Genomic DNA, 27,361 nt, shown 5'->3' on the forward strand with positions numbered 1-27,361 from the left:
ACCGAGAACAAAAAGGACATCAACCCACACGACGGACTAATTGTAAGCTTCTTGAAGGGCTGCATTTCCTTTCTGAACGCGTCGGTTTCAAATGATTTTCACACTATTTTCTCTTTGCTGTCTAATGGCTTCCTTTTCAAAAATACATACTTGAATTCAAGACTCTCTTTAATACATCCACAGCTCGATGACGTGAACTTAAACAAAAACGCGTGTACTCATCGTACGTACAACACGCACATTGTCTAAAGTAAACAACGCTGTTCATTTGAGAGATTAAAACGCATGCATGAAAAGAACGGGAACACGTATCAATTATCAAGGCAATGTCACGCATGAGTATGTTAATGCCTAGCCGTTCTCGGTCAACAAGCTCGCCCGATGATGGATCGCAAAGCTCGAGCGAGCGCTTTCTCTGTCCTCGTTCCTATCATTTTTCACAATCCCTTCTCGCGACCCTTTCCCTCGGCTGCACGGCGACACACCCGAGTTACATTGTTGCAGCCATGATCTAACACCAGATTTCACCTGATCGATTGACCGATCAATGTTACGAGTTACGTAACGTGTATATGCTTTATCAATTCCGAAATCATGTCTCGAGTAAAATTGAATTTTCTAGTTCAACATAAAACTGTTATTTATAAATAAACGTCAGCTAAATATTAGATTGGCAAGAAAGAAATTTCAGTTTTTACAAATACACAGCGTTGTAAACATCGAAATTACTTTCTTGCCAATCCAATAGATTAATTTTATTTATCACGAAACTTCTGATCTCTTCGCTGTATAATTTTTTAGCTATCAATATATATACACTTTTACTTGTACCGTTTTATTACAAAGTGAAAAGTTTAAGCTGGCGAACGAGAATAGGGGAACGTCGATTAGAGACTCGGTAGCTAACGCGGACGATGTTTCTCACGAGCATGAAATTATTAGCTAGCGTGCAAAAGTTTGTTTGTGTAACGGGAGCAGAGCGGAAAGTTTCGAGGTGTATAAAGCCAGACAAATCGTTTCGCATCGGCCAATTTTCCTGATTTTATCTCGCTCTTAATTAACACTGTCCGCCGCTAACCGCGCCTTCTATTTCTCCCGCGCGGTTTTCCCACCCGGTGTCGTTTTTCAAACAAACCGCTCTACTCCGGTTTGTTTTTAACGTAGATTATATGTGAGATTGCACCAGGATTTAATGCACGGACTTTCGATTTAAGCGATCGTTATTTTTCACTGTTCCCGGGAAAAGTAAAACGGATCCTTGAACAAGGAACACAGGGGTTTAATCACTTAAGCAGGGGATCTACTTTTCTTTCTATGATCGATTGTCCCATTATTTCATAGTACTTAAAATTATCAAACGTATCATTACGTATACGTGAACGGATTTAAAAAAGTTCATCCCATTGTAATTTTCACGCAAAAACGAAACCGCAATTCTTCTCAAGTGTTTCCAATCAGTGAAAGGGAGCGTCTGTTCAAAACGAGAGTGCAACGATTCTAAATCCGCAAGAGAACTTCGAGAGCTTTAGAGGAGGTTCGCATTGCCGATTCACAATGCAACGTGGAATAAAATACAAACGAATAAAAGGAGAATCGGAAGATATTGTAGCAGGGTTTACGAGGCAAAGCCCGGGCCCGGGACTACATTATGAAGCAATATCCAGTCGCGCTTACGCGTTTTGTCCCGGAAACCACACTGGCGTCGCGCGCAAAAATCGTCTCGGACGTTCCGTGCACACATTTTTACAATTCCTACGGCGCGGGCGAATTCAATGCATGACCAGAGATCGCAGTATGTAACAGGATACGTGACGCCGTATTGCCCACGGCTGATGCCTGACAGAGGAAATTATTACTAAACGCATACCGCCTCGGCTAATTCGCATCCGACGTCTACATCTTTCGGAATTACAATTGCCTTAACGATGCAATTTAGAAATACGATAAAATTGTGTTGTTCAATTCGAAAGTAGGAAATGTGTCAACTTTTATTTAAGATTTAAGAAAATCAAACTACATCTCACTATATGAAGAATGATGCGAAATAAAATATCTATACACGTTTTATCTCTACAAACGTGAAATCTTTTTATAACGAAATTCATGAAACACGATTAAAGGATATAATCGACAGGGAAAAGTGCATGACTTTCAAAAAAACTGTGGCTATGTTTATACCGTATAGTGGCAGCTAGCAACGATACAATCAATTCGAGAGCTGTCGCTTATCAATCGGATCGATACATTCATCCCAGTTCGATTCGCTTTGGCAAATATTTGCCTCGGCGTCGGTGCCGATCAATCATTGAAACACAGTGGATACACCCCAGTCACCGTTACTATTTGTGAACCATCGCTTTCACGTGGCGATGACGAAACTTTGCGCTTTTCCTAGTTTGTACACTTTCCGCGCTACATCGAAATGATCAAAACCAATTCGCGATTTCACATGGAAATCGTTATCATGTATTTTTATGTTCTATTCTATATTATAATTTTAAAGATTTTTAATCAAGCATATAATTTTACATTTTTATTTACTTATAAATCGTACATGTCTTTATTACAACTTATCTTCAAATATTTTATTTAATTTCTATCGAAATGTGTAAATAAAAATTCAATTCTTTCCTCATCTTAATGAAAGTTGATCACAAATTTTAGTATTTTTGCTGAGAATACTCGAAGCTTTTTACTGTATTTCATGTTTAATGCAGAAAAAAAATTGATGTATACAAGGCAAACGCCGGGAGACTCCCTTCTCTTGACAACTTGATTAGAATGCAGGGAAAACGGAGGGAAATCGATAGGTCGAACGGGCGTCACCCCATGGTGATTTATGGCCACGCAGGTTTGCCGATATTAACGGCGCTGTCTCCTCGATTTCAATGGATCCCGATGATCCTGTTCCGGGTGCGACCCCTGCCACCATCGAAACGGTCGCTCCCCCTCAGATGGAAACCACGCACGCACCGCTTGCGTAATTTCGCGCGACGCGACGCCCACGTGCTCGACACGCTCGTGAATGCACGCCCAGCTCGTTCCCGGATGCACGCTTGCACTTATCTCTCGCGATTTACCAGTCGAATGTCTCTGGAGAAACTGGTGCGTTCCTCACGCGGCCGTTTCACAGATCCCTTGCACATCTATTCGCGACTGCTATCTCTAATCTATTCAAATTTTCTGGCCCGAAGCATCGAACGTATGCGATCACAGCCGAATGCGAATAGTTTACCAAAGGTGGAATTTCTGTTAGATTTTTAGAGTCAAATCCAATGATTCATTGAATATATTTACCAATTTTTTAATACCGAAGCAGTCACGACATCAATTTCAACCGAAATATTTACGTACGTTGCATTTAGAAAATTCGAAGGTGTACAAATACTTTCTCTAGCCACTTCATTACCTTTTCAATTCTCGCTTCTCGGGCACAAATAAATATTTCAACCACCGGCAGCTACTCGGATACCCGTGTGACACGAGGGAAAATAAAAGAAAAAAATGGTGTGAGGCGTTAGAAAAACGTGTAACCACCGCGGTAGCGTTGAATTTGTTTATCCAGAGGCGATTAAACAGGAATTAACACCGTGCTGAGAGGAAACATCGGCCGAAGCGCGCCGTATGTTTGGACAGAGGGGTGCCGAGCGACCGAAGAAGAGGGAAAGAAATAATAAACAGCGGCCCTCTTGTAAATTTCGGGGGTTCCTCGAGGCGAGGGGTTGACAGGGCGACGTGATATACGCGATGCGAGCATATGTCGCCCATGGGCGACGCGCCGCGTGCCTTTAATCTACGCGAGGAAAATATGACACCGTTCTCTCCCCGTCCTCTCGTTCGCTTCGAGCTCATCACCGATGCCCCCATATTTCTTTCCTCATTACCATTATTACGAGTACGTATTTCGGACATTGTGCGCGGCGTCGCGTGCCCAGCACTGTCGATCGCATTTGCATCGTCGACAAAGGGACCGTTCACGCCTCTCGAAGGCACCATCGAAATTCTCCCCTCGAGAGCGGCTCTCTGGTTCATTATCAGACGTTTGTGAGATACACTCTTGATACTGACCGAGGCATCTATTAACTCGAGTGCGAGGCGAATCTGTTAAAGGGTAAACTAACCGTCTCTAGTCACTGGAATGCTTCAGACTGAAGCCACAGCGAAATGACCGAATAACTTGTTTTTACAAATATGATATCATGAATCTCTCATGGAATTGATTACACTAATTGATTAAAAACTTCCCACTTTTTCGCTCTTATCTGGCGTCTACCATCTACGCGCGTAGATAGGATCTTGGATGCAACGCGGAGCCACGTGTTCGTGAAAGGGTTTTCATTTAATCGGCACGCGATTGCCGTGCAACCAACCACCAACGGAATGCCCATATGCCGAGAGAGGGGAAACTATGATTCAGCCTAGAATATATTATTGCCCCGTGCAGGAATTTTCATGTAACGACATGACACCGTGTAACGATACCGCCTTGGTACTCCGTTGCCAATACCTTGTATCTCACCGGTAATTACGGCTTGTTAAGGCAGACGGGCGGCCTTCAGCGAATCGAATACACAGCTACATACGTGGTACATGTATAGAATTTTTTTTATATTCCTCGGATATAATCACTTCCACGTGGTGAGACCTGATTTGGTAGCGCTTTCGAAGTCTGATCTTTGGAAACGCTATCGAACAAGAAATTACGGTCTCGTATACCTCGTCTGTGATATAACTTTTAAATAATCACGATCAGTCCTCTTATTTGATTTTTGGCTATACAGATGAAACTCTGAGACGACAGAAGCGACGAGGAGTGACTCCGTTATTAACGGCCGCTACGTGTGTAATCCCAAGTTATTTACACCTCGTTATCCCCATATGCTAGATTATAATATCAGTTTACCAAATGGCATTTAATAAATACCTACCTGCGTGTACGACACACGCTCGGACAACGTGACTACTCGACGACTAAATTTAATATGTTAATACACGACGGTGTTAATTAACGACGAATACGCCTTCTGCTTGTACTTATCGCACCTCCGTTTATCAACGCTTGTCCTCTCGGCAGTAATTTATGAAACATGGCCTGTTGCTACGCGAAACTCGCGAAATTGTGATTCGATTTAATACCATAAGCAGTGAGATGCATACATCATCCTGGAACTGCTTGTAAAATAATAGAATGAGATAAATTATACAAGTATTGTTGAAACAAATTAAATTATGAACAGACACGTTTAATAAAATATCTCTTGTCTTTATAATCTTCCCTAATGCTCATAAACACTTCTGAACGAATGCAATCCGCAATTTCATGCACTTCTTGTTTAAATTCTCGTTATTCCAAGACGTAATTATATCTCAAACACAATAAGCAATTACATTTAATCGTGGCAGGGAGTAATTAAATTTAATTAAAGAGGATGCAGTTATATTTAATTATATATGTAATGTGCATCCATTTAATCTTATTTCTTATTGCATTACATGATTTACCATTATTGTCACTTTCAATGTGTTCTGTAATTATACAAAATTAATTTTATTTAGTCTATGTCTATACTGAAAAAATAACTTAAAAGTTATGCGTTATTATTTTCCATTTACATTCTATTTTTTAATAATACGTTTCAATATTTCCCATTTCAATTTTGTCCATAATTTACCAAAACGCATATTGAATTACGACACCTGGCTAGCGAATTTTATTTTCACTCGATATTTCCAATTAACTGCGAAATACATGTTTCCCAATTTGCAAGCTTCGGAACGTACCGGATATAAATTACATAAATATAGGTGCGAGTTCGCAGTTAAATATCATTAATTAACGCTCCCACGCAGCGTTTCCATTCGATTAACTTAATTACAGGTCGAGTCCGTAAAAATTGAAAAAGTTAACGAGGAAAATATGAATCCGTATCCATTTCCAAATTACTTCTAACACCTTCGAAATCATATTGGATTAAATCTTCCCATGCAAATTCTTTTTAATTAACTTTAAAATGAAATCTCGCGTAAACTATAATGTGCAGATATTTGAAGCTGAGCAGATAATATACGACATTTTATAAAAACGAAGTTGCTATTATAAGTAAAATTATTTATAACACGAAATTTGAACACAAAACTGTGGGAGAAGCTAACGAGAGCAGATAGTCGCGTACGGACGTTTAAAATTCTAACTCTAATTCAAAATTAAACCGAGTTTACATATATATTCCCAGGTGACGGAAGTTTGGCCAGCTTAGTGGCCAAATTTCATCGAGCTTCTAAACAGTGTCGCAACGTGGTCAACAGGATACGATCAATTAGAAAGTGGGCTGCGTTACCAGGAAATAGAACGTCATTAGAACCGCGCATCTCGTTATTGCCGTGGGAGGACTTTAGCAGCGTTTAATTAGTTATTCGACGCTATAAACGTTTCAGATTTAAAACGAGTTTCCAACTAATTGTGGTATAAATTATATCCTGTCGATCGACATTTTTAATAAAAATTAGTGAATTTATAATTATTGATTAATGTATGAATAAAAGAAACTTATTATTATTAAAATGGCTCGGAAGGACGTCTGTACTGCAAGAAATCCGCACTTGAAGTGAGGAAGACCAGACAGTTTTCGGGTCTAATCAGAGAAAACCGACCCCGACCGAGCACAGTGTTTATGATCCAGGCCTTGTTCATGAACAGTCATATACAACTGATAATAGCCTCGTGTTATAAACACGTTGTATTAAGGGTACAATTTCATTAAACATGAGATTCATTTTAATTCTCTGCATTTATAAACAATAATAATTTAAATAAAATAAATGAAACATATAATTCATGGACTACTGAAACCATTCAGCTGAACTGTTCATTTCACGGATCGTTACTTGTTTGTGTTTTTAATTTCTGATAGATTCGCCGACAAACCGATTACGTATACTGAACACGAAACTCGGCCAGGCAAAAAGTAAAGGGTTTAAGAAACGGGGAAGAAGAGAAAAAAAAAAAGAATCGCCGACAATGATGATCCGGTCCGGCAGGGGGTTCGTCAGACGGCACGGCGCTGCGGCGGATGATGATGCATGACTCACAAAGTGCCCACTGTGCTGTACACACCCCGTCGATTATCATTACTCGTGCGGGCACAATGGGTCCAATGACCAGTTTCCACTGTTCGCTGGGTAAATGGAACTTATATTTCACGTATGAAAACGCAATAACGTAAATAAATGGGCGGTACGCGTTTTACCGACCCACCCGTATTGTCCACTGAAAAATATTGAAAATTGGACGCCGCAGAGCTCCGGCTTTGTTCCACGGAAAAATAGTTATCAAACAAATTCGTCAGATTTGAAATTACTCGAGCATACTCTCGATATTCAGTATCAATCAATCAGTACAAATCAATTTTTATTAATACTCCTTGAAAGTGACATACTTTTTTCTATATGCGCAACGAAAGACGTTAATTAATAGATAAGTAAATCCGATAGTCGTTTCTCCGTATGTATCGGAGACGTAAAAGTTAAATTATGACATATGGCAAACGCGAGGCCCAGAGCTATTAGCACGTAGCCCATTCCGTCAAAGTCCACGGTAAACGAGATAAAAACGAGAGGAGAATCAACGCCGGGCTACCAGCATATCGTGGCGCATCGGCGATCATTTGAATAACAATCGGTGGAGGAAAAATCGAAAAAATTTGATCGTCCTATGAAAAGTAGCGAAGCCAGTAACGCGGTAGGGGTCGAACGATGATGATCTCGAAGAGGGGTGGACGACGCGTGACTCACAAAGTGCCCACTGTCCCACACACCCTGCGTTCCGATCGGGCATCGGCAGTCCCGCTAGCCATGGCCCGGTATACACCGGTGCCGCGGCATTGTTGCCCGCGAAAGGGACGGCGAAACCGTGGGGCACGACGGCGCGGCACCGCGTTTATTATGCCCGGCGCGCTTCCACATGCGACGGAATTGCGGTTACGGCTGACGACTCCATTCACCGAGATTACGTGCTCGATAACGTCTGTTTTGTGCAAACATGACTCCCCGAGCACGCTATAATCGGATTGATTTAATAAAGCGCGCGCCGGGGATTACCGACCAAGCCTTGTCCCCGTGATCACGTCGAAAACTTTCTGACAACCCCTATGCTGTTTTAACCAAAACAGTGGCCATCTCCGTTTAAGGATGTCTAGGCTATATACTTAAACAATGCTGGCATATTGAATTTGTTATTATAGATTCCTAATACTATAAAAAAGCTAAAATTATAGTGATTTCAAATTTTTCATAGGTNGCCAATACATCCTTAACGTATTGACGTATATGTATACAAGAAATATAACCAATTATTGTATTAGACGTTATACCGACTGTTGCAGTTATTATACGAAATTTATTAATCATTACATGAAACATTGTAAAAAGTTGATTAAACCAGATAGAAAAATGAAACGAATTTTCTCTCCCTGACGAGATTCAGGGATTTAATTTTATCTGATTGAACGTAGGGCTTCTATGAACGGTTCGATCGGTATACGTAATCCCATTTGCTTATCTCGGTTAGATTTTGCGTATGCGGAATCACTCGGAATGGATCTGCTCGTAATACCATCGAATTAGACGGTTTTATCCCGCGATTGTCGACTGTTAGTTCTGTACCAACCGGCGAATTTCGATTGGTTTTCACGTCACTAATAATCCCGGAACGCTAGAATGATTTCTGAGGTGAAGTAAGAAATTTCATTGAACACGTATTATCTGTTTTACACAGCTTTGGCCAATTAATTACACTCAAAGTATTTCAAAAGTATTCTTTAGCTCGAGCAAAATTGGAGAAATGAGTTTACTATGGGAGTTGACGTTGGTTTAAACAATAATTAACAGGACAACAATTGCAGTGCATTAAGAAAGTCGACTAACAAACGGCGTATCAAGGACAATATATAAAGCACATAGTCGCAATAGTTTTGTTAGCTTGGAAATACGACTCGCTATTCAAGAGATTCTGGTTTCTTAACGATCGGTTGGTTCAAAGCAACGAGTAAAGCGCAATCCGCGGACAAGCGCGTGTGTGGCGCGGAATTTGTTGCAAACATAAAGTCGCGGACCGGGCAGATTTATCATTGACGCACGGTGGTTAACAAACAAAGAACGAAGAGCGGCCGACTAAAAGGCGGAAAAATCTCGTCTGGCCAATAAACGAGAAATTCAAAACCGCGACGGAGGAGAAGAAAATCTCGTATCGCGATCGACGCATCTGCGTGCGTAAATCAATTTTACACGTCCTCGATTATTCGATTTCTCCCAGCATCGAGTAAATCACCGATTTTATTGTAACCGTGCCCGTTGCGGGGGGTGTGCGTGGGCAGACAGTAACAATCAAAAGTATACGTGGTATCCTATCTCACGTGAATGAAATTCATTTGAAAGATTATGTGATTTCACATGATTTGGGAAAAATTTAGTCATTATCGCATCAGTGAAACCTAATATCATTTATTTCAATTAAAAACTGAGAATTTTTACTATATAAAATACATCAATTAAGAGTTAAACATAATTGGGCTATCCATATTTGCATATAAATACCTCCAATTGTACTTCAGATCATATAAACCCTTTGACCTGCATTTCTTATCTTAATTTGTTCCTTATCAAATTGACACAGTGATATTTACATAAATAGAATTGAAGTATAGTCCCATCACGAACTTAGTACATCAATAGACGAAACGTGTTCGACACTTGTGATTGAAATTTGCAATTTTCAGAGGGCAGTAAGTTTACTCACTTTTGACCATCACTGTAAGTCTATAGGAAGATCGGCTCGGCCCTTATGGCATTCCAATCATGATCGTTTTACAGGTCTCTCGTGCTCGCGCACGGTCTCGTGCCGATTCACGGTTCGCTTTACGATCCCCTTTTTCTCTGTCCCTTTCGCTTTCCGTCCTCTTCTCGGCACTCCGCCAAGTCTGAACCGAGGCTCGCATGCTGCCGCGTCTCTCGCGCGCGATAAGCTCGCCCTGGCCGCTTAATTGCTCGTTTCCTGTCCAGAAGCGGAGCCAACTGAACGGCTTTCCTACGCCGGGGACTCGGAAAGCAGAGTTACGTGTGTACCCATCGGCACATCGCCCACCTATAGCTGATACGACGCCCAATTAACGCTGATCGCCAGATCTTTTATCCGTTCCACCGATTTTAATCAGACCTCATACGAGAGATTCCCAATCTGCGATTTGATACAGAGTGGATTCACAAATTTAATCATGTAACTGGATATTCCGTTACATCGACTCGATTCTGTTTCCAATTTGATCAGCATTCGTTGCTGTTGTTACATTTGGTTCTTGAACATGGACAGTACTGCTAATAGTAAAAAGTGCTGAACGAAGTTCTCTTGAACATGGAATGAAAACGCCTTCATAAGCGATTTCATATCTTTCCTGACCTTCCTTTAAAAAGTTAAAACAAAAAGTTACTATTTACTTTGATTATCCTTAATCCTCAGACCATCATAAATTCTTCATCAGCAAAATATTAGTTCAACTGTTCTTCACTAGTTCTATGATTATTTCTATGATATTCTGTGTTTAAAATAATTTTTTTCAGAAAATCCGAGTCTCCTTGTGCAGTACAGCGTTTCAGTGGCACTTAGCCGAGGCTCGGGCAAACTCTGATGATACGTACTTGAATATCATGCATATTAAGCAGCGCCTAAGTTAATTTCATGATACCCTCGTGTATACGTACATGACATAATTTCATAAGTTCAACGACCCCAAACCGTCTAGTGAACGAACAATTACACCTTCAGTCATATCTTAACGGTTTGATTATATTTTATAATCTGATTAAACAATTTCATATACTTTCAATATTTTTCAATACATGTTCGGTTCAGTCTCGTACACTTTTAATTCAAATTGAACTATGTGTTAGAATAAATATCTTGGAATTTTGTTCCTCGCCTTGAAGCTAGATGAATGGAAACGATTTTATTTCTCTCCTGTGCTCCATAGAATCGAACGCGAAACTCGGACACGGACTCGTACGGAGAGGAAGCAGATGCTTAATTAATTCCCCGCCGGTCTCGATGGTAAAACACGTTTCGCCCGACGATCTACGCTCGCTGGCAAAGTGGTGACGCAACGGAACGCGATGCTTGGAAAAACGTTCCCTTTTCTCGCGATCTCGCGTCGACAGCTTCTCCCATCCCGTTGGATCTTTGACCCGGCTTTAATTCCGTCCAATTTTCAGACACGCGCGCCGCATTCCCGGCGGATAGTGTCACAGCCACTTCCGGTTCGCGTCACATCGACGATGAGTAATGAGGAGCGAACAATTTTTCGGCAAACTGTTACTAACGCGGTTTCCACGTAACCTACTTTCATTTTTCACAATTATCACACTCTCCCAATTTCAAACATCCGATCTTAGATGTAGAGATCAAACAGAAAGATGCATTTTTGCATGTAATCAGAACGCGCGACGAATTCGACGTGCAGCCGGCATCGGGAAAAACTGTTGGGGGGCTTCGTCTCACCCTTAAGCCCGTGCTAATCCTCCCTCGTGATCCGGATTTTCGAATCAAGGGTCGATCACCGACGCCTGCCGCGGTAACTCGGACACTTTCAGGGGTCGTAGGGTGATTTAGTGGTTGTCTATATTTGTGGGGGACGCGGCTACTACGAACACGTGGGCGGGATTGGTGGAACTGATCGTTTCACGCGTGATTTTGTAGGCAATCTTCTATACTGAGAAATCTCATTTCGTGGCCCGGAATTTGCTGAACCTCATGCATATATTATGCCGTAATATAATTGTATATATGGTAATATATGTACGCATTGGTACATTATAATATACGCGTTTTTAATTTATATTTCAATATACACGCACTATTAAATATTATAGAATTCAGATGTATTTATACGTGTATTTAATTTCAAGCCTTTTATGTCGAACAAAGAAAGGTCAGAAGTTAAAAAGATATAATTTAGTTAATTGCGACATTAAATGAGCATTGTACGACTGTAGCCGGAGGCGAGTCGCGTTTTAAACAACAACGCGGTGGGACATGAAAATTCCTAAAGGGGAGGAACACGCGGAAATGGAGTGTGTTATAAAGCTCAATGGCTTTTATCGTGGCTACCCTGAAATGAGAGCGTTAATACGCCATTAAACGACTCTGTACCGCGACGGAGATAATCAAGTGAATGGCAGCGCGATTGCGTTTAATAGAAATAGTAAACGCAGATGCGTTTCTCTGCGGAGATACTTACGTTTCGAGGAAGCCTACGAGATACAAATTGCTAAATCTAATGATAGCTCGACGACTGTAATAAAAAATTTACTATTAAAACTAGATATTCGCGTGAAATGATAATTGCACTTATGTATAATTCCAGCAAATAAACTAGTCATATAATGATAGTAGGTTTAGTGAATTACTTCATAAAATGAATTTTATGAGAAGATCTTACGATGAATATTTCATTTTTTAATTCAGCGATATATATTTTCCTGATGTAATCTCGTGATATGTTTTTTAATATTCCCTTCGGTTCGTCATTCATCTCCATTCATTTCGCGATTAAGTAATCACATATTGCTTTTTGCAATAGATATTCTATTCTACTTCCTACGTTCTACGTGCCTTCAATATTACAGACAAATCTAAAAATACGCGAGACAATAGAAAGCTAACTCGCGATCTGTATGCCCTTCTTCTTCATGCAGGTTCAATATCAGAAAAAATAGTTGCAGTGAATTGCATTTAATTAGATGAATGACAGCTAGATTTAATCGGTAGTTTCAGCGATGCAATCGTTTATGTAGGTCACGGACCTGTTCAATTTTGTTGAAACCTTCTCATGAGACAACTTTCTACAAATGGTACTGTACTCCCAGGATTTTCTACGGCAGAAAAATCGCTGCTCACAGACTGGAATGTATAATATTAGAGAAGCTGGAAATCACATGTCTCACTCGCAGAGTTCTGGGAATCGCGCGCGAGTAATCGTCACTCCTCTATTACACAATGGACCGTTCTATTCCATTATTCCTCGTTTCCGCGAAAACCGCAGCGAGATAAGAATATCGTCGCGATGGATGAAAGTTAAGAGCCGAGCCAAGGCGCCTCTTTGCTCACTTGCCTGAATTGATGAATGCGAAATAACTTGGGAACTTTTCTCATGGACGACTTTCGTGAAATATCAACTGGACGAGTTTTATGGACTATTCAAACGCGCCACGGTTTTTCGTTTAATTATAATGTTGCACTTTGTCCAGGAGATGTAATCTACTTTTTTCACGTTCTAAATGTGACTCGTAATTAATTACAGTGAATATTTTATTTATGTTCATAAAAAATTTTTATAATATGATAAAATGTCTGGTCGCTTTTAGTTCGTAATAAATTATGATTCGGATCTAATTCATTAAACTTAAATTTCTGTTCAAATTTTGTCACGATCGAAGTCGGGCAATATGCAAATGGCTTTCGACTGTGCGACAGGTGTGATAAATCAGCGTGACTCGGCGCGTTCTTCTTTTCTAGATCGAGAAAACCCATTCGGTATCTCTGGGGGAAGGCGGCGAACGGGATCAGAAATAGTCGATTTGTTTTCAGCACGGGTCACCGGGTCGATCCCTTTATATTTCACGACGAATAAGGAATTTATGAGGGGGAACTTGGAAAACTGGTCATGGTTATATTACAATCTATGTACCAGATTCACGAGAAATGTTCAATTTCGATCTCGATTCTCAGAATCTAAGTCCCAAGTCTCAGTAATAAATTATTTACTTTCTTACTCCCACAGGTTATTGAAATAAATAAATGAAATAATAATCTTTCATGAATTTTTCAATAATTTCCCTCGTCGACCAAATATTAGGTGAAGTAAAAAGTTCTGAGCCTTTTTCGTTACATGGCTTTGGTGAGCCATATCTTACGATGTATACGTTGTATCTTCTCATTCTATACGGCAAATTAAAGGCGACATAACGCCTTAAAAAAAGTCTTGTGACAATTTTTTGATGAGTGAATCCAGTTGTGTGTTAGTGCGTTCCAAAGTGGAGGTAAAAAATGAGAAAATTCGATACATTATTCAGTACCACTACAACCAAGGGGAAAAAGCGATGCAGGCGGCCAAAAAATTTGTGCTGTTTATGAACCCAATACAGTATCGAATGCAATAGCAAAGCGGTGGTTCCAACGTTTCCGTTCTGGTAATATGGACGTCGAAGATGAGACACGCTCTGGTAGGCCAATCGTCGAAAACGTTGATAAAATCATGGAAATCGTCGAGTCAGACCGGCATGCGAGCACTTATTTTATTGCCCAGGAACTGAAGATTAGCCAGAAAACCGTTTGGAACCATTTGCATAAGGCTAGTCTCAAGAAGTCAATTTCATCGTCGAAATAAAGACAAAAAAGGCTCAGAACTTTTTACTTCACCTAATATGATCAACGCTAAAAAAACACACAGCACTGATTTTCAAGAGAATATCGTAGTTCTATATGAGAACATAATTCGATTGAATTTTGTTATCGACAAACAAATCTGTTAAAAAAGACGGTTGAACTCGGAGAAGAAAAATCGCGTCCGAAGTTGAATAGCGGCGAAACGGTGTACGGAGAAGCCTGTCACGTGCAGTCAGGCCGTTTGGCAAAAAGGAAGCTCCGATTCAACGGGGTTCGCGATGTATCGTCGGCCGATCGAAAATCCGCTGCGATTCTCACAGTGGTTCGATTCATTCTCGAGGGTCGGAAAAGGCCGGATATGCGTGCGAGCGGGCAGACGTGCGACCGAGTAAAAAAGGAGAACGACAGACCAGCCGCGGAGACGGAAACTCCGCTCCGCGGTGGCAGCTGCGAAGAAGGAATCGAAGAAACGGTGAAGATATCGCGAACACATGGTCACTTGTTCTCCGGCTCACATGTTAATTTATATCTACCCGTCCGCCGTTCCTCGCATCCTGAATGGGTAGCAAAAGGGTGCATCGAGGATCGTCACCTTGTCATTGATTTTTATTCAAATTCGAATTGGAAAATTTATATTATATGATTTGCAATGGCACAAGAAGTTACAAAAATTCTATTCTTATCAACAATATACTAATTTCCATTACTAAATAATATTCACTAAATATGAATCACTGCTGATTCAGAAATTTCAATAAATTTACGTATTATCGCTCCTTTTCATGGATTTTTTATATAAACTCTGTTTGATAATGTGACAAGCAAATTGAATTCTTGAATGAAAAATTCCTCGTGGAGAAAAATGCATCAGAGAAAGGAGTGCGACATACGGAGAAGGCCATTTCAATTTATACTAGAACTCAGTGTTACACAACCATAATACATCCATTACCGGGGCGCGCTATAAATTACATTTCAGAATGAAGGATATACATTTTGTAAGGGCATGCGCGCACATATGTATGAATGTAGGTACACGCGAATGTCCCGTGTTAAATAGAACTTCAAAGGGCACTCGCGAGGCGCGCGTTCGTAGCGAAAAGAAATATGTAAAAGGGCTACAGAGATGTGTAGAAAAAAAGATAGAGAGGATTTATTGGTTCACCGTCGACTTAACGCTGACCGGCTTAACAGACTTTTCAATGAGCGGACACGCGTTTACCCAAGGAACACGTGAAAGGGGTGACTCTGTTTGCCTTTTATACCTGCACGCACACCGACACCTCGCAACCCTTCCTAAACCGCTGTTAACACCGATACGTACATTTAATTCTACGAAGGATTTACCTAAGCAACGACATCGTTTTTCCGACGATGCAACGCGTCATTCAATGTCGCAAAAATTCAAGTCATCATGCGAGTTGATTTATTACAAAAGTACATATAATCAAAATTAATCACTTTTAATTATATTAAAAAACATGTTTGTTAACTGATATTACTTAAGCGATGCTTTATGTATAAGGAATCTCATTTTTCATCCGATATTTTGCGGTCACTTGAAGTTCGTTGGGTAACATAATGAATAGAATGCAAGTATCATATTTTGTCATCCGAGCGGAGGATTAATTGCAAGACGATTTCTGATGGAACCGCGTTAATTCATTAGCACGACGCGTAATAATTTTTGCCGGTGAAAAGGATCCCGTTGAGAGGATGGAGGGGGGAGATTATCGTGTTCAGTCGTAATCGGATACGAGAAAAATTGCTCGACCGAGGGCCCATTCGGAATTCTCGATTCGCATTCGGTCTATGTAAACAGTTTAAGTACCCCCACTGGCATCCGAATGAATGCTTATCGCGACGGGTGCTTCGACCCTCGAATTACCATAATTCTGCCAACGATTGTCGTTGCAATATTTCATTTAACTGCATTTCGGACGCGCGTTGCAACTTCGAAAGAATAAGTTTTACCAATATCCACGATTTCTTTCTTGGATCGTATTAATTATTTACTAACAAGATTTAATAGTAAATCACGGTATTGATTTCTCGTTAAGAACAATCGTTAAGCAAAATTATTGAAATGCATAATTAATGAAATGAATCGCGCAATTAGGATTTCCAATATGCAAGAAACGCTGGTAATAATGCGGTCGGATTATTCACGACGATCCGTTCTCCAGAATTCGAGTACTTAATTCCACCATCGAGAGATCGTTTAATTACTTCGACGAGTCTACGTAATTATAGTCGTAGCCGATATGTACGTAGTCGGACCGAATTAATATTTAAACCGCGCTAACGACGTACCGGTGATATATGGCTCATTTCCATTTAAATGAATCGCCAAGGAAATCGCATTTTTACGCGGGCGACAGAGCCGAGGCTAGCCTCTTTAATCCGATGATACGAAAATTATATGTATCTATACGCCGGCTGATATTCAAATTCTTGCAAATACGCACGTTCAGCTTGAAAAGAAAATTCTACAAGTTTTAACCTGATTCTTCAACTCCAAACTGAACGTGCAAATTCTCATGCAAAATGTTTGTATTCCTGATTTACAAATATTTAAAACGTCGTTCGTTTTTCCAAATTTTTCTCTGCATGACAATTTGAAATTATTCGGCTGACAAAAATGACTTAAAAGTAAAAATATGCTATTTCCAATTCTGGGAATTGCAGAACAAACACTGTACAGTTTTATAATAGTACATGAACGTAACGTGGCTGTAAAATAAAAAAGTTTAAGCATAAAATCGATTGCAAACCCTTAATTTCGATTATTCACGTTTAAAATCGTTTCGTTTCAAGCATTCGGTCCTACGCTATTTCAGAGGTTCAATCTCGGGTAAAGTATTCCAGGAACAATCGAAGCCGAAACGTAATGTTCGGTAATAAAAAAATCGCTCGTGTCCCGCGCCACGAATCGAAAAACAAACACGTTTCCGGGAAGGGAACGTGGTTGCATCCGCGTGTATCGCGTTACACGATGCATTCCGATTTTCTGAATCGCCGGGAATGCCTCTTGCTTCTTCTCTTTACTCTCCGGAATCCAACGCCGGTATTACACGTCTCGGTACATACAGTGACCGTCAAAAGTGAATTATGTTCGTCGTAATTGTCTTTGTGCACAGAGTTCACATTTCGATAAGATAATTTATAATCACGTTTAATTTCGTTTATCATAGCGGATAAAAAATCGTGATGTAATTCTCAATTAAATTTAAACTTAAGAAATGATTTGCATCTTTATAACAATTATATATCTTTTTTAATTAATTCAAGACAATAAAATATTTATCATTGTTTCTCGCGAGTTCAATGGACAATTTGCTGAAGGCATAACTACATATACTTGTGCACGGTAATGTACTCGGTTGCATCGCGGGGAAAACGTGAACACCGATTACAGCGTTAAGAAAGGGCGAAGTAGGGGGAGCGGGCGTGAAGACAAAAAAACGTCGAGCCGAGATCAAACCCGTAATCACAATTTACCAACGAAATATTTATGGACTGTCATTTTGTAAATTACCGCGAGATTACGGCTCGTTACGTGGCTTCATGCAAACTTCGTGCGGCGCACACGCTCCCGGTTCTTCCTGCATACCCGGCCGATGTAACGGGCATGCACGAAACTCTTTTAACGACGTTCACCGTAGGGGAAGGAACTGCTCTCGCAGGCTACCCTAACTTCCTGAAACGTCCAAGATACGAGTGTGTACCGAATAACGTTATCCCGAGGACATCGTATGGTGACAGTTTAGATCACCGATAGTCGATGAATAGGTAAATTGAACGGCGACTGTACCTTTCGCGTGTACACCAATTGAACGTGTACATTCGAAACAGACGCGACGTTCAATCATGAATAATGCAAATATTGTTACAGATCGAAAATAAAAAAACACAGGCTCAAGCAACGAAGTACAATATGACAATACAACGTTAACACGTATTTTCCATCTGCCTTTGATAAAAAACTAAAGGAAAATAAGAAACGAAAAAACAAGAAGAGAACAGTAAAGGAAGAGTGACCATAAAACATGGCTCGTGGTAAGAGAGAAGCCAAATTACAAATAACACAAGTTAGAAATGCATCGTAAAATGTTTACCGTTTCTTGGAGAGTAGACTGTACGACTCCTTGGAGCCGGTGCACAGTCTCATCCTCATTTTGCGAGCTGTCCTGTCGACGCTCCGCTTCTTAGCTACGCCGCCCTCCAAAACTGGCATCCAGACGGATTCTAATTATTACCGATGCTCGTCGAACCACTTCAGAGTCGAAAACGAACCCCGCGATCATCGAACACCGCCCACGCACACGCGAGGCCACGCACAGACTCCCACGTACATGTGCACGCGCTTGAGCGACCCAGCGTCTATATATATATATATATATATATATATACACTGGTGAGTTTTATTAAAACGTCCACGATAAACTGATAGAACGATTAATCGGTTCCCACCGCACGCACCAGGTAATTATTTCGTCGGGGATTTTTCCCAGCTACCCAGTATAAATATGATTTAAAGGCAAACGATCCCTTGCTCTCTGGTCGCCTTATCGAGAATAAGAGTGCTCGTTCTCCACCCACGATTCTCCACGATAATACACAGACCGCCTCCTCCTATTTCACGATCCTTCGCTATCTCTCTTTCTCTCTTTCACGCGCTAGACGGCTATTACCGCGATAAGCGAACGAAAAGCTCTCCTTTCATCGACGGATACTCGCCCGTGACACGTTTCTGCTCTCACGAGCGCACCGGGAATCGATTTCTGGATCGACGTCGCTCTCTAATGCATCAACGCGAAACGTATTTGCCAGGTCGAATGGCAGAACGCCACAGGGTGACGGGGTTCACTTTAGAAAAATGCGCGCCGAGCTTTATGACCGGAGCTTTTTGTTGCTCGATCCGATCGACGCCTCGCTAGATAAGCGTAAGTGCAGTGGCAAGAACCCCGATACTCGTTTCACGTTGCCGAGCACGCCGTACTGTAATCACGGTGAGAAACGTTTACGTTCTGTACGACTACGTTAATAGTTCTTGCGATTGTTCGTTGAAATTGAAATTCCTCCGATACTTTGCCGGCGGTGTCGCCGATGAAAAACCCGACGTCCTTCCGGGTCAGGTTCTCCGAGCTTATTGCTCGATCCACCGGAAACGACGACTGGTTCGCGCTGAATGGCCCTTTCTTCCTCTTCGAGTGCTCGAGGAGTGCAACGCTATTTCTTTGAAAACGATAACGTTGGCCTCTGCGAAGGACGCCGTTGCAAGAAATAAGAGATTAGAAACGATACGCGACCGATTCGTCACTGACACGCGACGCTGGCACAAAGAACCGCTTTTATCGAGGATGTCCTGCCCGCGTTTTATTAAGGACGACTCCGCGACAGCTGTAAACTTTACCAAACGGACCGACCCGATGATGGGACACACTTATCTCGTTCTAATTTCTGAATACGTCTCTTTCAACGCCTCTCGAGAATTCACACTTAAAACGAAGCTGAACGTTTGTCAAGAGGCAACTTGTCACTTAATTGGACATCGAAACAAATCACGTTTTCTCCCTGAAACGGTTAACTGGATTTACGAGAAATTCATCTCGTGGCAACAATACCAGTTATCTTCACTTGCACAAACAGTATCGTCTCCTTTTGTTCACCGAACGATAAATGCGACGCTCGAATCGTTTGAGAGAAGCGATCGTGGCACGTTTCACAAACCGCTGAACACGGGAACGAGAAGCGCGAACAGAAGAGGACGCAGTCGCGATGCTTGCTTCGGCTCGTATGAGCCTCGTCGTATGCCGATTGTCAGAGAGACGATCGACGGTGTCGAAGGGTGGGGAGATGATTCTCGGCAAAAGCCAACAAGAACTCTCTCTCTCTCCGAGCGGGAGGAAATAAAAGAAGACGTTGATAGATACGACGATGTTTCCTTCCCGCGGCCGCTGATACCGCGTGCTAGTGTGAGCGTGAACGTTGCGTGGATATCAGCGAGATTGAATGACGTTCGCGAGAAATTTCATCTGCATCTTCAATTAGGAGTTTCTGTTTCTCGTCGCTCGATAAAGATTCAGTTACCACGGTCAAAGAACTTTTGAACACACGTGCGCATCGTCTAACGAGGCACAAACCACCCGTATCGGTCTTCGTCCAAACGTGAAACGCAATCCGCACGTGCACAGAAACGCGAACCCACTCGGATGATAATAATAATTGCTGGTCACGAGTGTATAAGCTGTATCCAATAATAACGAGGATTCCGTGAAAGCGAGACAGGTACGTCGAAAGCGTAGACAATCACTTTGACCCCCAGGCAGTTTATTTATCACGCCGCTAATGCGTTTTATACGACCTCGTTCTTTGCACTAGATCTCGTTCACTGTTCGTCGAACGAATCTCAATTCGAAGAGAGATGAGTGACTCGCGATTCGTGGGATTCCCGCACGTATACTTGAATGGGCCTCGCAGCGCTCAGAAAGAAACGTGCGTGCGTACGCGCAGCCCGACGAACCGAGTATGAAACGAGAAGGCATGCGTCACGCGTTCGTAAGGCCCCGGATCCCAATGACACAACCGAGCCGGAGGGGGCACGCTCTGGCGAGCGAGGGGCAACGAGAGGAAGGGAAAATCCAGGAGCGGGCCCCCGGCAAGGAAATATTTTACCCCTCTACACGATTTGCTTCTCTCACTCTTTCTCCTACGTTTACATCGTCTTTTATCAATCTTATCTATCTGTCTTTCGTACTTCCATTCTCCTTTCATTTCCTCTCGTGTATATCAACTTGACAATTTTTTATTACGATTCTTTGATATTATCCAATACATTTTTAAGAAAGATTATTGAAAACAAGTCGTGTAAAGGTTAATACTCAAGTTTCTACTCACTATTTGACTATTCTTCTACATTGCATATTAGCTTGAAAACTTTATAAAGTATTACTTGTACCGATTCATTGAACACGTCCACAACTAAAGAAATGAGAGATATCTACTTTATATAGTTTACCCGGAACGTTTCAATTTCATTGTAGGTACAATGTAATGTGGGACGTCTTCCATTTATTGACGTACCCATCTGCGCGTGTATAACACTGACCGCCTGTTTCATCCATTCATATCCCCACAATTCCGCTCTCCGTGACTCAGAACTTCTCTCCATTTTCTTAGCTAGCCTTTTTTTTCAGCCTTAGCTCGTCTATTACTTTCCCCGCGGGTCAAACGCGTGTCACGCCACGGGCACTGCGTGTGCCGTTACGTATCCACGTGTTAAATATGCGCGTGCATAATACGTTTGCCATGGCTGTCGGCGACCAGGCTCTCGGTACCGTAGTTGGTAATCGGCGATCGACGATGCAAATCTAGGGAGGCTTTTGACCACCCACGACCTTCTCTATTCCACCGCGATACTCCATTCTATGTATTAATTTCAGTCGAGATCCGTTTTTACTTTCGGTATTGGAAAAAATTCGACTTACGCATCCCTGTTGCAAACTAATCAATGATATTATTAAACTTGAAATACGCGAAGTACTATAATTTCTGGCTAAATTTTATACGAATTGAGGTCTATAATCCTGTGTCTCAAAACAAGTTGAAGATTCTGACACGTGCCGCGAATAGAATTCCCTGGGTGCATCGGAGAAGAATAGAACATCTACGCTAGAACGAATTTTTCCACTATCCCGGAATTGAATGAGTTCCCGTCCATGCGGTCCATTATTCGCGGTCCATAAACCACCGCGTAAGTGGAAAAACCCCTTCGCAACAAAAAGTAACCATTCCGAGAAAAAAAAATAGGGGGAAAATTGGACGGGATCGCGGCACGCGACATATGCGTGCCGAGCTCCGCGATTTTCGGGGGATGGAAACCCGGGATCGGACCGCAAAACCGAATCCGTAAAATTAAGCGCACCCTCTTGTCGGTTCGGGGTAATCGGCGCGAGAGTGATTTCGATTCGTGCCCACCGGACGTTTCGGTCAGAAATCATTACGCATCAATGGGCCTAATTCGTTGCCCGGATTGAACGCGCATCGGTCATTCGGATGCATTTTACCCGTTAATCCGACCCTTCAACCGCTTAATTTCCGTTTTGTTCAATTTCTTTCATTGTTTCACTGATCTCGTCTGAATTTCTGATCGTTCAATTTACGAATAAGTGAAATGGTAATAAAAATGCATATAATAAGATTCGGAAGAAGAGATATAATAAAATGAGACACGTAACAAATTTCTAATAGTCGAACGAAAATGCGATTCCATTTAACTAGTGAAATGAAGCGAAAGCAGAAGTCCCGTCGCACGGATACAGAGAAAGTGATGGTGAAAAGCGACGAAAGGAGAATCTGATCGTTTGAATCGGAACCGATGTCGCCGCAGTGATTTACAGGTTCTTCGCAGCTGATGGTGGAAAACATTATTGCACGGGCAACAGCGTTCCGAGCATATGTGCGGCACTCGTAAACTATACCCTGTATACAATGCTCGACTAGTCTACGCTCTCCCGGTCTGATTACTATTGTTCCAAACGCGTGTGTACGCAATGCAAGTCAACGATCTCATGTCACTTGACAGTTGCACCGCAATATTGTTTACGTTGTCCATTGAACATATCCTCTGAGTACGTTACAGAAATTTCGATTCAACAAAAACTATTCACTTCCTCAATGCAAGTTCTCTTTCAATCGCAGTTTGGTATTTTTCAATGTTAACAACATGTTTTTCTAACAACGAAATGCACAATTGTTACTATTGACGAAAAAATAATATCCTAATTGAATATGATCGACAATAAAACAGTTGAATAAAAAATACACGTACAGGTAACCCTCCTATAACACGGTAGATAGGTTCCTAGAAAATGCCGTGTTGTGTGAAACCGTGTTGTATGAGACCCAGAGCCNTTAATAAATTTCTTCGTCGTCACTGCTCAGTATGTATAATCAACCGAGAACGTTTTTTCGGTGGAATGATATCGCCTTCACTTTCAGAACTTTTTTCTTCATTTAAAGTTCTTGCATCTTCTTCCCTCTTAAAAAAATCTGTAATTGTACTTTGGTTGCTGGTTCTTACCAGGTCATTGTAAATTTCTCGGTATGGAGCTAGACAGTTTTGCAGCTCCCTTTTGAATTTTCGGCTTCTTTTAGTAGAAGGGTCTGCATTCAAGAAAAATGACTCGAGATTTTCAGCTAAGCTTAGGCCTTCATTTAATTTTTTTAATGTTAAATTATTAACTCAGTTTAATGTTAAATTATATCTCAGTGGCAACATTGTATCTTTAAGACGGCAAGCCTCGCCGAAGTAGAAGCCTCGGCGAAGTACAGTACTTTACAAAGGTTTTTGCAATTTTCTTATCGTGTTATAGCGAAACCGTGTTATAAGATACCGTGTTGAAGGAGGGCTACCTGTATTTAATTTCATAGCCAAATGTTTGATCAAAAAATGCAAATACGGAAAAAGGACGTTGAGCAAACCTGAGCCGACAGAGAATCTTTTTCAGCATTGATAATGATCGCTATTAACGACGCGGATGTCTATTATCCTGCACCGGGTAGCTGCATCCTGCGGACTCGGTTGAAATCTGCAGCGCGACACGTGTGCATCGCAATGTGCACGCGTTTCCTCCGCCTTATACAACTGTATAATCGTTTGCCCCAGCTACTCGTACGTGCGTGTACCTACTCTACCTACCTAGTCACCTACTCGTGAACTTATGTATCCATTCACCCAACCTGTCCCGTTTCTCCGGTTTAAGAGCGTTCCCTCGCATTAACAGCCAGCAAATTATGCGAATTTACTATGTATTTATGTAATACACTACACTTTTCACCGCAACTATCAAATCAGTCAAATATTTATTACACAGGCTACAATATATAATAATAATAATAATAATAATAGACGATCATTGATATATTCTTATCAATCCAAAATTCATTTTCCAGTGCACTATATTAAAATAAAATAATAACAATAAACGAAGAATAATGTGAAATAATATTTCATATCGAGTCACTCTGTATATTTAAATACCCATTACAGAATTAGTGGAAGCTTATTATAGTTAAAAGGATTTCGTAAATGCTAAGATTAAACTCAATACTGTAATACATAGTGACAGAAGAGGCGTGACTCCCATGTTGCATACTTTTTTCGATAACGCAGATGTCGTAGGCGATAGCCTGTATCATAAATCGACGACGCTCATCAATATGAAAATGATATTCGTCAAATCCTCCCGATTCTTTGACTCCACGGTAGAAGCGCGTTGGTAAGGACGATAAGCTCTCAACCTGAAGCCCGAGGGAAACACATAGTATGCTTGCCCCGTTCGAGTAAAGAACAATGAACAGGTTTACGTAACGCGTTGCGTGCGTTGTGACACGTTGCGAGTACGTGGGTGAAGAGGACAATGACGAGTGACGCGAATCAGATACCTGAAGACTAAAGCAGACGCTGGGGTCACTCTGTTATTTTGTGAATTCTGGATATTTGTGGAAATTGTATTTAATTATATCATTCAATATAACAGTTGTCAGTCGTATTAAGATTTCCAATTTTAAAAAATGTGATTATTTACTTATAGAACTATGTTTCATTTTTTTTTATCTGATACCTATTATCAGTTTACTTTCGGTGCTCTAAAAGATCAGGAATAATACTGAAGCAAACGATGTGTAAACGTGCAGAGGACTTTTTTAATATACATACGGGAAGAGAAAGGATGCATTAGGGAGAAAATTTCTACTCCAGATGAAACGCACATGGAAATCGATCAAAAGGCAGATGGTCAAGGCTTGAGTTAACCGAGTCACGTTCCAAACGTTTTCCTACAGGGTAAAAAGGTTTATGGCTCATAATGTCATTGTTCCGGGATTTAGGCTTTGCCACTCACGCGACACTAACTACTTTTAAGCATTGTCTACTGTCGAGTGGATTTTTAGCAGATGTCTAAAGAAATTCTGAAACGTATAAAGAACCGGAAACGAACAAACTGCCAAGAAGACGGGTTCAAAGGAAATTGCGAAGGAAAGAAGGAAAACTTAATCTTCGTCCAATATCATTATCAATTTACCGAGAACGCTGTCAGAAATGAAATACTAGAAAAATGTAAAAAATATATTAAAAATATCAAGAATCTCATATTTCTTAAAATACAATGAGCGAAAATTTTAATGATGTTACACAAGCTTCACTGCACGTCACTATTTTAGAAAATAATACCAATAAGTATCCTCGCAATTCTGTCAATTCTATTTGAAGGTAGCTCGGAACTCTCGGTTTGACTTATACATTTAATCCTTTAAACTTCTGGGTTGTAAGCGTTAGAACAATTCTGTCCCATTTCGTGGGGAACAACCAACCCTGAGCAAACTTACCCAAGAACAGAGGACCGGCTAAACAAACATTGACGATTATTTATTATTCAAGCCAAGGCGAATAGATTAGAATTGTTGAGACAGAGTTTCAGGCACTGTTTATTATTTGCTGGTCTCTTAAGAAAATATAAATTGTCCTACAGAGAAAACAATGGAAGAATCAACAGTTATTATCTAAATTATAAGATATTATAAATAATAGAAATATTAATTCTTTAGAATTATTAGATAATCAGTTCGTTCTTGGCTTTTTCATTTGTACTGCAGTAGCTAATAAAATGCTATTTTTACTATTTGTTCAATAAAAATGTACTCATAGCTAGAACTTTGCAAATCGACAGGGACAATGCAAGCGGGACGATGGCGATAAAAAAACGCGAGACAAAAAATGGAACGACGCCAGAGAGACAAGAAAACAATGAGGAAAGGTGTAAAGGGTGGCGATCCCCCTTTTTGGCAGGAGCGTCACCGTTTTGACAGGCCCTGACGAATTTTGACGCGAGCCCGGGCACGGCTGCTCGAATTCGAAAACCCGCGGCACGACGGTGAAAAGAAAGGGGAGGCGAACGAACCGTGGCGAACCCAACAATCGAAATAATAATGTAACGCGCACTCGATCGTGTTCCGCTCCACCAGCAAATGGAGCAACTGCAGTTTCCTGGATAGGATCCTGCATGTTAGGATGGCCAATTTCTTGCTGCCATTTAGTTTGATGGTCCTCTAGTACCCTTGGATCTCATAAAATCAGAGCTGGCTAAGCAAGTTAGAACGTCGATTATCAGGCTACCGGTTTTCCAAAAAAATCTTATTATCCGAATAGAGAATGAATCAATTATGTGTGTAGTGTGTACGTACACACTACATACTATGTTTTCTGTCCAATTTCTCATTTCAGAGATATTTAAAATGTGTGTGCATATAAATTATTATTACATTTCGCAAAATGAAACTATGAATAAAAATTTGCAGTCCACCTAATATGATTAAATGCAATTATCACATCGTACCGTCAGAAGTATATGCATATAATTTTATACGATTTCCTACGGCATGAAGGGAGAAAATTTCCACCAATGAAGAACGTTTCTGAACGTACTCTGAACCCTCGCCCCTAAGGCACGCGTCCCCCGTGTCAAAGTTCATTTTTTGGGATAATATTAGCCAGATCCGGAAAGGTGTGTTATTTTAAGCCGGGGATCGCGATTGATTTTCGGCCAGGTAGTGTGAAACGAGGGAGTTTGTATGTTCGAACCGCGGAGGGGGCCTCAATCACCGCGGCGATTGTGCCACGACACCGATGAATGGTAATTCGTTTCGTCCGTCGCCCGGATTGACAGTTAATTTATTTAACGAACCGCGTTCTGCGTACGCCGGACCCAGTATAATTGTTCGTAAAATATTGCGACCGTCTATCTTTTTTCCCTTTCCAAATGCAACGGGCGACGTGAAACGAAATTGTTATTCCACTGTCAACTGCTCTTGACATGGTGACTCGGACAAAGATCTTTCCCGGGAAATTAATTACAAATAATGAATTAA

The 27,361-nt window shown here is 41.1% G+C and overlaps 1 protein-coding gene across 11 annotated transcripts in view; it reads right to left on the minus strand.

Moving 5' to 3' along the window:
* The window catches only part of LOC108630922 (rap1 GTPase-activating protein 1), a 134,134-nt gene that overhangs the window by 70,235 nt on the left and 36,538 nt on the right, over positions 1-27,361 (minus strand). The window contains exon 1 of one of the 11 annotated variants that reach the window (XM_018034510.2): positions 18,550-18,638. The exons of the other annotated variants lie outside the window; for them this stretch is intronic. Within the exon in view, the coding sequence (XP_017889999.2) occupies positions 18,550-18,608 (59 nt within the window). The 5' untranslated portion in view covers positions 18,609-18,638. Of the gene's footprint in view, positions 1-18,549; positions 18,639-27,361 lie in introns of those variants that run through there. 11 annotated transcript variants of the gene reach the window in all.

Source organism: Ceratina calcarata, unplaced genomic scaffold, assembly GCF_001652005.2.
Source record: "Ceratina calcarata isolate Rehan_Ccalc_2016 unplaced genomic scaffold, ASM165200v1 scaffold79.2, whole genome shotgun sequence".
Lineage (NCBI taxonomy): Eukaryota > Metazoa > Arthropoda > Insecta > Hymenoptera > Apidae > Ceratina > Ceratina calcarata.